Source organism: Myodes glareolus, chromosome 22 (assembly GCF_982192425.1).
Source record: "Myodes glareolus chromosome 22, mMyoGla1.1, whole genome shotgun sequence".
Classification (NCBI taxonomy): Eukaryota; Metazoa; Chordata; class Mammalia; order Rodentia; family Cricetidae; genus Myodes; species Myodes glareolus.
In genome coordinates, this window is record NC_142047.1 from 8,797,220 (window position 1) to 8,812,504 (window position 15,285).

A 15,285-nucleotide genomic window follows, 5' to 3' on the forward strand; every position below is an offset into this window, starting at 1 on the left:
CATCTTTTCCTATAGTCTCCTTGCACTGAGTTCATGGTATGTGCTCTACCAAAGGGAAAGTCATGTTGGAAAGGGGCTCAGTGGGAGAGTAAGTGCGGTGAGAGGGTAATGGCCTGCGTACATTCCATACATGTGAAATGATGATAAATGCATTTAATAAAGTCGGTCACAAGTTTCTAGTGTTTACACTGCACCTGTCTGTAAAGCTCTAAAAAAGGAAAACTAATGTGGGGATAGTAAGATGGCTCCAAAGTGTAAAGACACTTGCCACCAAAGCTTGGTAACCAACCTGAGCAGACCCACAGAACCCACATGGTAAGGGGAGCCAAATTGTACAAGTCCTCTGACCTTCACATACAAACCATTAACATGAAAACGTACATACACGTGTACATGCACACAAATAATTAAATGCCAAAACATCCCTAAAGACTAATGTATTTTGAACTTTGGCTACTTTTGCAGAGGATCCAAACTCAATTCCCAGCACCCACAGTGCCTCACAGCTGTCAGTAACTCTCTTCCTATCTCCACAGGGATAGGACACAAAAATGGCAAATAGATATACATGCAAGGCAAAACATTCACACAACCAATATAAATTTTACATATTCTTAAGTATATGTATGTGTACATACATACATTTTTGTATGTGCATATCTGAAAGGGTATCTCAGGCTAGTCTCAGACTCACATAGCCACAGATGACACTGTACCTCTGCCTTGCCAGTGCTGTCCACCATTACACCTAGTTTATGTGGTGATGAGGACTGAACCCAAGACTTTGTGCATGTTAGATGAACACTCCCATCTGAACTACATTCTGAGCCATTTTTTTGTTCTTTTCGCATCATGGATCTTACTTAATTTTATTAGCTCTGACTAGACAGAAAAATGTACTTTTTAAGTATAGAAATTATGACTCAGATTCTTAATTTCTTTCATTTATTTTTATTTTACATGCATTGGTGTTTTGCTTTCACGTGTGTCTGGGTGAGGGTGTTGCAGTCCTTGGAACTGGAGTTAAAGAAGCTGTAAGCCATCACGTGAGTGCTGGGGACTGAATTTGGGTCCTCTAGAAGAAGAGCCAGTGTTCTTATCCACTGAAACATTTCTCTAGCCCCATGACTCAGTTTTTAAGTGAACTTTGGGTGAAATTTATAGAAACATTCTGCTCAATGTTAGGATAACTAAATTAAATTTCTAGTTTTTAATCACTTGTGTGAAATAAAACAGAGAAGGAATGACCACCAAAAGAAAATCCCTGGGGAGCAGAAACCACCCTACAAGCCAGGCTGCTGTGCTGATCCGCCTCCTGCCACCTTTTAACGAGCACTGCATCAACAGGTTAAGCTTAATGCAGTAAACAGAAATTCCATAAGACACAAAAGACTGTAAAATGAAAATCTGGGAAACACACTATTGCCAAGCATCTCGGAATACATACCATTCCCTTTGCATTTTGCTAAGACCTACATAGATTTTTACTTCTTTCTTTGGAGGCAAACTCTTTTCAACATCAGCTTTAATTCGACGAAGGAGGAATGGACGCAAAACCTTAGAGAAAGGGCAAAAAGAAAAAGATAACCTTATCTGCACCATTGGTATTATTCCAAAATCTTATAATTATGTACCAAATATACGCAAAAGAAACTTGTTTGAATAGCAAGTAATTTTTAAGATTTCCCTGTTCCAAATACATAATTTATTACTATTACATTCTTAAGGGGAACCAATACAATTTCATTATTTATCCTATATGTAAGCATTTATATAATACTTGCTATATTCTCATTAAACACTAGGAGAATGGTAGTTTTAAAACTATTTTCAACATTGCTAATTCATGCTAGTTTAAAAATAAGACACTTGCACACACACTGTTCAACACTGATTAAGAGCTATATGGCTAGCTTTTAAATAGTTACCTGCTACAGATGCAGTAAATGTGTTAACTATAAAATACCCAGTTCAATTCAGTCTCTAGCAAGTTAACAAAACCTTAAGTCTCCCCCAGTCCTTTCCTAACAGTAAGCAATATTCTTACTTTTTAAACAACACAAATCAGTTTCACCTCTTATTTTTAATTTTATGCAAAAAAATTATCTCTGCATTACCGCTTGTAACTTTTACCATCTGTAACTTTTTTCATTCAATGTTTATGATTGGTATCCAGGTTTCAAAGTAGTTCTTTTCTTTTTATAAAATGTAAATTGTAATGACAAAACTAAAAATTATTTTTATGCCTTCTCTGTACTAGTTTTATTAGCTTATATAAATACTGACTATATCACAAATTTGAAATGGGTAAAAAGACCAGCAACTTGTACCAAATTACAGTAGACAATAAAGCTAATCAACGCCCAATCAAGCACCAGCCATTGCCAAGACAAGAAGACTTCCAGTCCCACTTGGCTGTTCTAAAACTGTCCAGCTAAATGCAGCTAGATAAACCCGGGGGGAGGGGGGGATCAGTGAAGAAATCACCACTCACAAACTCTGAAATTTTAAAATGCAAGTTATTAAGGCAGAAGTTTGTCAAGAGTAAGGAACTGGTTTTGTAGTGTTAGATAACTGACAAATCATTCCTAAGAATATCTAGGCTGAGCTTTAAAAAATGTATTATTGTACACATGTATATGTGTATGATGTACATGCTACAGCACACATGTGGAAGTTAAAGACAACCACCTTGGTGTGGTTGCCAGGGATTTAATTGGGGCCACTCACAAGGCCTCCAAAACAAACACCTTTCTGTTCCCTTGAGCCACGTTACCAGTCTCCCAGGCTGACTTCTGAGTGCCCCTCCCATTACAAAGCCACAGTCACTACAGCGGGGATTTCAGAACACAAGGGCAGGACAAAGTAAAGAAATCATTTCTCTCCTTCCTTGAGTTGATAAAGCATTTCAGATTATTCTGAGAAAAATTAACGAAGATGCCAAAACTACTTTTGGGTCGGTTGTCTAGGTGCTGTAGTTTGTTAAACCTCTTTGTTAAACCTCCACGTACCCAGATATTTACTTAAAGGGAAGCCATGAAATGAAGGGGATGAGGGGGAAAGGTAGAAAAGAATCAAATTCCTGTCTCATTTTTTTCATCACTCAGATTTTATTAATACTCTAATCTTTCAACACTTTCAATCCTTTGAGTAAAAAGAAAAAAATCTAAACAGTAGTTAACTGCTTGACTGCTCTCTGAATTAAAGGTCCAAGGACACTATCACTACTCTCAGATATACTTAACAAAAAATCTCATGCACAAGAATTTAAAAGCATAATAAATGTATAAAGGAAAAAAGGTCAACCTAGCATAAGGGCTCATGCCTATAATCCCAACACTTGGGAGGCTGTGGCAGGAGGATTACCTAGTTTAAGGTCAGCCATGGTTGCATAACAAGATCATGTCTCGACACAACAGAACAGGGAAAAGGCAGAAAAGAAAAGGGGAGGAGAACAGGAGAAAGAGACGGAAAGAAGGAAAACAGCCACTGAAACCAGGTACTGTACAAAGTGTATATAACCATGTTTCCTGTCGTTATGCTTACACTCCATCAGGGTAAACACTTCAGTTCCTATACAGAGTCTTACAACGCTCAAATGACTAAAGATGGAAGGAACATACAAAGTACCCAGTCCAGCCTCAGCCTAGATGGTCAATAAAGAAGGTAGTAGATACAAGTCTTAGGCTGTGTAAAAAGAAATCAGAAATTCCAAATACAATAAAAACAATGATGAAAGGATAAGTGGAATTAGTCAAATGTTTCTAGAAAATTTATGTAAAAGTAAAATTAAAGCAGGAGTGGGATGTAGGGAGAGCTTGGGATGTAGGGAGAGGTGAGCAGGGTGTAACTATCTGCTGGGGAACTTTTTTTATTATTTATAGGTATGCTTGTTGTCACAAATGGCAGCAAGAACAAAATGTTAGGGATGTTGTTAAATGATATCCAGCACACAGTACAGCCTTCTCTTCTCCTATCCCTTATATATTATCCAAACCAAAATGTCAAGAGATGTTGAAAAGCCCTAATGATATGTCATGAAGAAACTTGTAGGTTATGATCACAATGTCTTGTTTGGTCCTGATAGCCAAAAGTGTCCTTCCCCGTGGACTAAGAGATTCCTTTCTTCTACATTACATTAAAAGTACATCCTAGACTCTAACACTAAAACCATCACACGTCATCTCCCTAATGTCATTTCAAACAGTAAATTTTAAATTCAAATAATTCTGTATTATACTCTGTAAGCACTAAAATAAGTGACTTACATATTTTTCACCAGTTAAAAATATGCTCTAACCATACATACCATATGAAGCCTCTCAACAAGCTTTTGATCCCCAAGGCAATTATTTGTATCAAACCAGGAATCAAAGTCCTAGATCAACAAACAAAAAACATGTCAAGGTCAAAAACAGTATTAACCACAAACGCCCTATAGCAACAGATGTAAAATGATTTCTAGACTTAGCATGGTATGTGAGTTTTGAGTCATACACAGACACACAAATAATTTAGTTCAAGCCATTGTTTTCCAAGTATCATGTTTACTACTGGCACCAGAACAAGTAGCTGAATCATATTATCTCTTGAGCATTTTTTCCACAAACACAGACTAACAATAAAGAGTCTGAAAGCTGGTTTACAGAAATAATTAATACACGACTCGAGGTTTCAAAGTGAAACTGACATAAAAAGCATTTCATTACTATTTAGATAAGATCTGAATAAGGACAATTTCCTTATCAAATATCTTGAAAATATCTATTATAATTTGCCATGTTAAGCAAATATCTTATAATCTCTATTATATAACTGAGAGCTTTAGCAGAAATACATATTAACCTAGCAAGAAAAACAAATTATCTTAAAATTGTCTCAGAAACATCAAAATATTTATAATTAAAACTTTCAAATCTGAGCCAGGCAGTGATGGTACAGGCTTTTAATCACAGCATTTGGGAGACAGAGGCAGGATGATCTCTGTGACTTTGGGGCCAGCCTGGTCTATAGAGAAAGTCCCAGGACATGCTTCAAAGCTACATAGAGAAACCCTGTCTCGAAAAATCAAAAAACAAACAAAAATCCAAATTTCTCTTTCTAAAATAACCCTTAATAGAACAAATCAAAATTAAAACCTTTATACAGCTTATTTATATAAATGTATTAACATGGATGTCTACAGAGCTCTCCCCACCCATTCCTGACATAGGAACAATCGTCCAGAACTGAACACTGGTTTAACAGCTGTTAACTACTAGCAGCACAGACTACTGATACATAAATTATTTTCCCTAGTACAATGAACAGTTGGCCACTACTACCACCATTCTATTATGTAAATAACTGATAGACGTAAAGACTAAGTTAATATACCACAACGAAAAACTCGAGTGATGCTTACTCTCCATTGCCAACTTGAGAGTTTAGAACGAGCCCAGCAATGGACCTCCCAGATGACTACAGGGGACTGTCTTGAGTATGTCAATTAGTGTAGGAAGCTCTATCCAACTGTGTGACCATTCCTGGGCTGGGGATCTTAGACTGTTCAGAATGGAGAAGAGGAGCAGAACACTAGGATACATTTATCACACTCTGTTCTCTGAATGTGAACGATGTATGGTCAGCTACTGCCATCACCTTCAACCGTAACAGGATGTATCCTGAACTGTGGGCCAGAATAAACCCTTCCTCCCTTGTCTCTCTCAGAGTATTTTATCACAGCAACTGGAAGGGAAACTATGACGAAGGGTTAAACGATCCCTTCCTTCACATCTGAAGGACATCTCTGAATGGTAAAACACAATGTGTGAAATATACAAAGATACTTGGGAATGCTTTTAAAACAAGCAGTTAACATAGAAACTCTGAGGTAAAATTAAGCAGCCCTGATTGCCAAACAGGAGTTAAGAATATGCCATTCCTACTGTAGAAACTAATGAGAAATGAGATTAAAGTCAAGGCTCAAAAGTGAATTCTTAATACATGATCAACTAACTTAGTAGGTTTGTAACAGGATAGGGTAAAAAAAATTAAGACCACCTCAAACAGTGCTATTATTAAATTATAAGGCATTAACCAAAATATTATTAACCACAAAGAGATGCTTACATCAGCTGAATTAAACACATCCGGTAAGAGAAAATTTAGAAGGGACCAGAGCTCGTGCAAGTTGTTCTGAAGAGGCGTCCCAGTTAGCAACAGTCGATTTGTAGTCTTGAATTCCCTCACTATTTCTGACAACTGAAAGAATCAAAGCCCATTGTTAGAACATTCTGAATCAAACCCTTAGACACAAAAAGGTTCAGATTAAGAATCAAATTACCTTAGATTTTTCATTTTTTATCCTGTGAGCTTCATCTATAACTAAGTATCTCCAGTTAAACTTTTTGAACACAGACTTCTCTTTAATGAGCATTTCATAAGATGTGACACACACATCCCACTCTCCTGGTAATAAAACATCCCTGACAAATGCAGCCTGTGAAGCAACAGAAAAAATTACATCACTCAATGCAATTATACATTAAACTTACCAACAAGCAATTTAATACAGAAAAAGGACTGAGACTATTAAACAGTATAACTATTATTAAATAAGCACTTAAAGCCAGCTTTCCTACCACTAAAATTACCTCATTAACTACTTTAACGTCTGTTTTAACTTAATTTCACAAAGCTGAAGTGAATCACAAAAACTCAGAAGCCTAACTCTTTAAAACGTCTTTCCACAAGACATCGCTAGGTCTCTATATTCTTAAGAAATAGGATTTATAACAAAAAGACTGACAGTTGTTAGTAAAGTTTCATTCCTTTGATTTATATATGTATTATTACATATATAATTATATTACATATATATTACATTATTATTCTCATCTTATAGATATAGATATGAAAGTAAAAATCAAAGAAGTAATTGAGTCCCCCAAACAAAAAGCAACTTAGTAAGAAGAGATAGCTCAGTGGTTAAGAGCACTTGCTATTCTTACAGAGGACCCAGGTTCACAACCCAGCACCCACACGGTGGCTCAGAACCATCCATATCTCTAGTTTCAAGAACGAGACACCCATTTCTGGTCTCAGAAGCATGTGCCTGGTATAGAGATATACATCCAGGCAATGCACTCATAAATATAATCTTAAAAAATTAATCTATCTAGTTAAGCACAAAATCATTTAATACAATCATTTAATCAATGAGTTCAATCCATTATCTCTAATTTCCAAATTTATGTTATCTCTCTGTTTTATTTTTTTGCTTGTTTTATGAGACAGGGTCTCTCTGTGTAGCCCTAGCTATCCTAGAACTCACTCTGTAATCCAGGCTGACCTCAAACATTGAGATCTACCTGCCTTGCCTCCCACGTGCTAGGGTTAAAGGTGTGCACCGCCACCGCCACCACCACCCAGCGAAGTTCTTTATTCTTTTTTTTTAATATTTATTCATTTATTATACATACAATATCTGCCTACATGTGTGCCTGCAGGCCAGAGAGGGCACCAGATCTCACTACAGATGGTTGTGAGCCACCATATGGTTGCTGGGAATTGAACTCAGGACCTTTGGAAGAGCAGGCAATGCTCTTAACCACTAAGCCATCTCTCCAGCCCCCGAAGTTCTTTATTCTTAATAGTGTCCTTATTTCCATGACTTTGTTCCAAAAGGGTATGGCTAAGAAATCAATATTTTAACTCATATTCGTATCGTAACATCTAAAACTGCTAGAATTGATTCCACTTAAATTTAACAATTACTATTCTGTAACTATTACCATTGTATCCTAATCTAGAAATCTGGTCCCTCAAATTTTTAATCTTGACACATTCAAACCTTCTTAAACATGCTAATAATTCCAAATAGACACAAATAGACACTTTATAAAATCACTTCCAAAGGGAGAAACAAACTGAAAATAAATTCTTAGAGCTTTCTATAGGTTTTAAAGCCTTCTCATAAAATTCTTAACCACAAAAGCAGTATTACAGTTAGAAATCACTATAGTTTGTGAAGACCCTTTCCCTTTCTTCATTATCCCTTCTCTGGCTATTTCATCTTTATGGTATAAAAACTTACTCGTTGCTCTTTATCTCCTATCAAGCAAACAGATCTAAGTGTTGGCACCCATCTCTTGAATTCACTCATCCAGTTGTGCAATGTAGACTTGGGAACCAAAACCATGTGAGGACCAGGAATGTTTCTATAGTGTTTCATGTACCCAAGGAGAGAAATTGTTTGAAGTGTCTTTCCCAAACCCTGAAAAAATTCATCATAATTAAACATCAAATCAATTAATCACATCAATTAAATTGGCCATTGAAAATGCTTTCCATACTGATAGCCACCCATCACGCACAGAAGATTTAAAAGAAATGCTACATTTGGGACAACAAGACAGGAGCTTAATGTGCATGAAAGTTAACAGAGTGAGGTCACAGAAGTCTGTAAAAGAAGGATCAACACCACCCTCCAAGGCTCAGAAAACGGGATAGTCCCAAACTATCAAGTGAGTATCTCTTTTGACTCCTTACTTTCTACAACCAACTGTTGTAGTATGTTGTAGAATGGTAAAAATATTTACTACATAACTAGCAAGTAATGAACAGAAGATACGTTTTATGAACTAGAGCTCTGTAAACTGTTCATAAAACAAGAGAAACAGCCAAACTACTTCACTACAAAACTAAAGAAGCTGCAAGTGGTGGCGCACATCTTTAATCCCAGCACTTGGGAGGCAGAGGCAGGTGGATTTCTGTGAATTCCAGGCCACTATGGTCTACACACTGTGCTCCAGGGTAGTCAAGGTGATACAGAGAAACCCTGTCTCAAGATAGATAGACAGATAGATAGACAGATAGACAGACAGACAGATAGATAAGTAGCAATTCTTGACAGCGGGGGTTTCATGACAGGGTTTCTTGGTAGCATTGAAGCCTGTCCTAGAACTAGCTCTTGTAGACCTGGCTGGCCTCGAATCCAAGACATCATCCCTGCCTGTGCCTCCTGAGTGCTGAGATTAAAGGCGTGCACCATCACCGCCAAGCAAGATTATAATTCTTCACATGTGAAGACATCACTTATGCAGCTAAGGCAAGTTGCTTATAACACTTCGAGAAAAAATTAGTTGCAATCAACAAAACTGTGCTCCTGATTGCCATAAGTTTAATGTCAACCTATTTTAAGTTACAAAAGCAAAACAACAACCCCCCAAAAAAAACAACAACAACAAACCTTCAAGCTTCAAAATAACCAAATACATACCATTTCATCTGCAAGGATACCATTGATGCCATTTTCATACAGAGAGATGAGCCAATTCAATCCTCGGACCTGATAATCTCTCAGTTTACCCCATTTTACATCTAGAACAACAAAGCAAGTTCAATTTAAACACAAGAAATACAAAACAGGTCAGGCCCCTTTTATCTGATTCTAGAGGTTTACCTGGGACCTATAGGTGTCTTTTTCTTTTCAAGACACATATATTATGGGGATTCTGAAAGGTTAAAATCATTAAAGGTAGCCTATTAAATCTGAACTGAAGCAGGAGAAGCTGGATACAAATAACTGATAATGAACTATGACTGTTGGCATCAGAGTCCTCATCCAAATCACTCAACCAATGTTAAACCACACTCTGGCCTCTGTACCTCTCTTTTTAATGCTAGAACAATGTGTATAACTAAATATTTTTGTTCTTCTTAAAGATCAGAGAGAGGTTCTCTCACAGTAGAATAAACACAGAGAATTCTTTCTCCAAGTCCACCCTTCCTAATTTTTTAAGTTCTTTTTCTGAGAGATCTTATGTCTTTTAGTATATATTACTTGTTTTACTTCCCCGGATAAATCACTGCTTAAGTATGAAAAGCTGGGACTGGAGCGAAGGCTCAGAGGTTAAGAGCACACTGGTCTGCTCTTCCAGAGGTCCTGATTTCAATTCCCAACAACCACATAGTGGCTCAAAGTCATCTATACTGAGATCTGGTGCCCTCTTCTGGCACCATAGAGGGGCCATGTTGTATGGCAGAATGTTGTATACACAATAAATAAATCTTAAAAAAAAAAAAGACAGAAAGAAAAAAGCTAATCAACCAGGACTGGACACACTAGTTACAATGAATGAATGTGAAAAAAAGTAATCTAAATTTCCTTCCCACCTTGTCAGACAGGGTCTCTAGCCTCTAGCTTGATTTGAAAAGTAGAAGTCAGGTGGTGGAGGCAAGCAGCCTTTAATCCCAACACTGGAGAGGCAGATCTCTGTGAGTTCAAGGCCAGCCTGGTCTACACAGTGATTTCCAGGATAGCCAGTGCTACACAGAGAAACCCTGCCTCAAAAAAAGAAAAAAAAGAATAGAAGCTGGGTGCTTCATAAGACAAAGGGGAAAAGCAAAGTGAGAGTGAGTAACTCCTTAACATTAGAGTTTAACCAGAATTCTGCTATTGTTCACACTGAATACTCATCTGAACAGGAGCTGCAGGAAAGGTAGGCTGCAGTGAAGATTGAGGAAGTCTCTAATCCTATCAGAAATCAAGATGTGTACAAGTAAAACTAACCTGCCTAAAAGTTTTCTTATTGAAAAACTCTACTACATTTCAAAAATGATTAATTTATGGGAAAACATCAGTAAATAAATTTTCTTCCTGATCCCCCCCTCCCTTACAAAGTAGTTTTCTTATTTGGGAAAAATACGAGGCAAAATCATTTCATTTTATATGTACCTTATAACATGTAAATAAAGAGCATTTTCACACACGTCTGAAATATAGCACACACTATCCTCTCTCAGCGCTAGGGATCAAAGCCAAGGCGTTGCAAACGGCATGAGACTCGAAGCTCTGACCCCAGTCGACATGTTAACACGTCAGAGCAAACAAACCGAAATTATTCACAGCCTATAGCTATCCAAGATTACGAAGAGTTTATAAATTATTGGTAAAGCAAATTCAAATATCAACCCCTTTCAAAAAAAAAAAATGAAATGAATGATTCAGCTGGGTAGTAGTGGCACCTTTAACCCCAGCACTTGGGAAGCAGAGGCAGGTGTATCTCTGTGAGTTGGAGGCCAGCCTTTTTTTGTTGTTGTTATCTGACTGTTCCAGGACAGTCAGAGCTGTTACAAAGAAACACTGTGTGGGGGGAGGGGAAAGTATGTTTTTTGTCTCTTTAAGAGGCAAGCCAGGCCAACTCCCGGCAGCCCCTCCCTGCAGCCACCATCTTAGATCTCTCACTGTCCTTTCTTGGAGTGCGTGCCTCTCCCGTTTCCCTCTCTCTTCTCTTATCTCTCTCTCTGCCCCACTTTTCTCTTTCCCCTCCATAACCCCATGAACAAATATTTCAATCTTACTCTACATGTTGTGTCTATCCATGTCTCTGTCTCCTGCCCGCCTGCCATGTGTCTGCCTGCTGCCGGGACCAGCCACCAATGTCCACCGCCACATGGCCCGTCAGGGATCTTGTGGGGATCTCTGCCTTGGGACCGGCTGCTCCCAGAGTCCGCTGCCTGCCTACTGCCGCCGGGTACCCAGCAGCATTTTTAAATCGTAAAATTGGTGGGTTGGCTTCCATCAGCACTCTTATGTCCTCCAAAGAAGACAGAAGACAAATGGCCACAAAACAACATCCATCTGTAGTTCACTTCAACTGCAGAGCGCTGACCTTTGGACTAAACTGCCTTTCCTCTAAACTGCCTTTCCTCTAAACTTCAGGCGCGGACAGAATCACTGGAATCGACAGCCTAGATGCTCAGGTCAAGATAGGCCTGTCTTCCTAGAGATTTCTTAGCTCAAAGGGTCTTCTGGAGCCTGGAAGGCCTGGTGCTAAACAGCAAAGGTCAAGTGCAACCTTTAACAACCATGGAGGACCCCAAAAAGAGTAGCTCTGGGTGCCAACCAAGTAAGTTCTCTGTCGTTTTTTAATCAGTAGATCAAGTAAAATCTTATCCTTCTCAAAGATTTCTGACAGTTTAATAGCTAAGAAGTTTTGCCAGGTTACCTCACCAAATAAATTTCAAATCAAATTTCTCTCTTATGTTGCCCTCCATAGTCTTAAAAAACAAAAAACTTTTCATTGTACAAAAATATGCCATAGTCATTATTTGTCTAAAACTTCTGTTTCACAAACCCAAGGAGTTCTTCTGACTTCCAGGGAGTCGAATTCAAGAACCCACCTTAAACAGGTCAGATACATCCACCAATTCCCTGGTCCTAAAAAATTTTTTTTTAATTTCCTTAATATAACTTTGTTCTTTGTTCTGCCAATACCTTAAACAGGATGAGAGACACCAGACATTTCCATGCCACAGACAGCGGTTGGGAGTAAAGAGACCAGGTATGCCAAGATATGGCCAAGACCCAGCCTTCTCAGGGTTACCCTCCCCCAGGACGACGCCCACAAATAAGCCGGAAGCTGTCCTGAGAATTCACCGCCCCAATTCCGTCAAACTGTGGTGTCTAATCTCCTGCTTTTTATTCTAATCAAGAGCTGGGAAAGTTATGGTTTTTGTCTCTTTAAACGACAATCCATGCCCACTACTGGCAGCCCCTCCCTGTGCCATCTTAGATGTCTCACTGTCCCATCTTGGGGTGCGCGCATCCCCCCCCACCCGTTTTCCCTTCTTCTCTCTCTCTGTCCCCTCCTTTCACTTTCCCCTTCATAACCCCCTGAATAAATATCTAACCTCACACTACATGTTGTGTCTATCCATGTCTCTGTCTCCTGCCCGCCTGCGATGTGTCTGCCTGTGGCTGGGACCAGCCACCACTGCCAGCCGCCACATGGCCCACTTGTCGGGATCTTGCAGGGATCCACAGCCAGTCTCTGTCTGGACTGGCTGCTCCCAGAGCCCGCATGCCTGCCTGCACCCACTTGCCGCATGGCCGTTTTAAAAGGGGGGGGTATATCATATGATTCAATGAATTTAACATACATGATGGAGAATCTTCAAATCGAGTACACACATTAGTTGCTTTAGAGCTTTCTGTTAATAGTTCTTCATCCTCCTCTTGCTCTGTTCTACGGTGTCGGTAGCTGTCAAAATGAAAACAAAAATCAATAATAATCAGTTTTATTTCAGTACAGCAAATGATGCTATCACAACAATCTTAACAGGTGTCTAAGGTAAGCCAAAGCCACAGATGTAGCACAGAGATAGAGCACTCGTCTAGCATGAGTAGAAGGTCCTAGGTTAGAGCCCGTGTACCTCAAAACATTTAAAGGAAATAAATAAACAAATAAAAAGTTGAAAAGCAGAATGAGCACAAAAGTGAGGAGAAAATTTGCTAGTAAATTTAAATCTTAAATATTCATGTGGCTAGCTAAACTATGAATAAAATGTACATTAAGAGGCAGGCTAATCTCTAAATCTGGGACCAGCCTGGTCTATATAGTGAGTTCCAGGACAGCCAGGGCTACAGAGAGAAACTTTGTCTCAAGGGGAAAGGGAGGAAGGAATCAAATAAAAATTATAAATACATTATTTCACAGAAGAATTTAATAAACATGATAACAATTTAAAGAATACACACACATACACACACACACACAAAACACAGACAAATTTTGTAACTTGCCTTTTCATTTCTTTTTGTCAAGAGGAAAATTCTAGAAATGACACTTTTAAAATCATTAACTATGATTAAAGCTAAGAAATAAGGACCAAAGTCTTTCTTTGGAGACTAGTCAGCAAAGTGCTTGTCTTACAAGATATGAATTCAAACCCACCTCCCCATCAAAATAAAAGCAAAATGCAGCTGGACTTGCAATCCATGCACTGAGGAGGCAGAGAAAAGCAAATGTCCGGTGTTGGTTGGCCACAGGTATAATTCCTACATTCCAGGGAGAGAAAGACTGAATTTGAAGCCAGTCTGGGCTATGCACTGAGATGCACACCCAAACCCATCTCCAAAAAGAGAAAGAGGACTAAAAAAATAGATCTCTTTGTGATAGAGTGCCTCCCTAGTGTAGCCAAGGTCTGGGGTCTGACACAAGACAACTGTCAGAGAGAGAGAGAGAGAGAGAGAGAGAGAGAGAGAGAGAGAGAGAGAGAGAGAGAGAGACTCAATCTTATTTTCCAATGACACTATTCAGTAAAGAAACAAAACTCAGTAACCTACTGTATATTTCCTGTGAACCATCTCTATTTTACAGAATGACAGAAAGAGCAGAAGCATTTCTTTTCATACCATATACTGATTATCCCACAACACAATAATGCTTACTACATTAATTCCAGGACATTGATATATTTAAATAGCTAGCAAGAGCTCACATCTGGAAAAATTTAAATATATCTACAGTATAAAGTTGTCTCTTAAAAACTTTTCTTTCTTTTTTTGGTTTTTAGAGACAGAGTTTCTGTGTAGCCCTGGCTTTCCTAGAACTCATTTTCTAGAACTCAGAGATCTGCCTCTATAGTGCTGGGATTAAAGCCTTGTACCACTGCCACCTGGCTTGAAAAGAATTTTATTTTTAAATATAAAAATAGCAATTTGAATATACATAATTGGTAATAATAAAATATACCGGAACAACAGAATATTCCAAATAAAACTAATATGATACCTATTCCCTCCAAATGAACACACTTTCCTGTTTCAACTAATCACTTAGCAATTTTCACATTGATAAACATATAATGTAAGATTTAAAATAATCTTACATATGATAATTTACATACTTCGTTTATCACATCAGGAATTATAGAAGAGACCATCCTTAAACTATTAAGATACTAGCAAAAAAATCTTCAAAAATCTGTATATTCAATACGTACAAGGAATTACCAAAAAATACTGAAGGATGGCACATGGGACACTTCAACATATAAGCAGCCAGCTAAGTATGCAGCAAACATTTTAAACAAATAGTGTACACATCAGCTCAAATGCCTTTACTACCAAGGCTGGGGATACGCACTTGCAATGCTAGCTGCTTAAGAGAGCCGACAGACAATGACACTGGGACTTGTTTCCTCTGCATATACTGGATTTTGGGGATCCAGTCTGTTTGGATACTCACCTTCCTGGACCTGGAGGGAGGGGGGAGGAACTTGAACTTCCCACAGGGCAGGAAACCCTGACTGCCCTTAGGGACGAAGAGGGAGGAGGAGAGGCAGTGGGGGGAGTGGGAGGGTGTTGGGAGGAGGGGCGGAAATGGAAACTTTTAAAATTTAATAAAATTACTTTCAAAAAAAAAAACAAAAAAAAAAAACAAAAAACAAAATGAATAAAAATCAATGCAATAAGGAAATCCTGTGTAAGAGTACCTTCACAAGATAATTTCTAAA

At 38.4% G+C, this 15,285-nt stretch overlaps 1 protein-coding gene across 1 annotated transcript in view; it reads right to left on the minus strand.

Annotated features, from left to right (window-relative positions):
* LOC125404275 (SNF2 related chromatin remodeling ATPase 5) overlaps positions 1-15,285 on the minus strand; it is a 43,715-nt gene that overhangs the window by 22,723 nt on the left and 5,707 nt on the right. Inside the window, exons 4-10 of the mRNA XM_087900460.1 lie at positions 12,928-13,028; positions 9,263-9,363; positions 8,078-8,257; positions 6,326-6,481; positions 6,112-6,243; positions 4,310-4,378; positions 1,448-1,557 (exon numbers count right to left, since the gene is read on the minus strand). Coding sequence (XP_087756586.1) covers positions 1,448-1,557; positions 4,310-4,378; positions 6,112-6,243; positions 6,326-6,481; positions 8,078-8,257; positions 9,263-9,363; positions 12,928-13,028 — 849 coding nt within the window. The remainder of the gene's footprint in view (positions 1-1,447; positions 1,558-4,309; positions 4,379-6,111; positions 6,244-6,325; positions 6,482-8,077; positions 8,258-9,262; positions 9,364-12,927; positions 13,029-15,285) is intronic.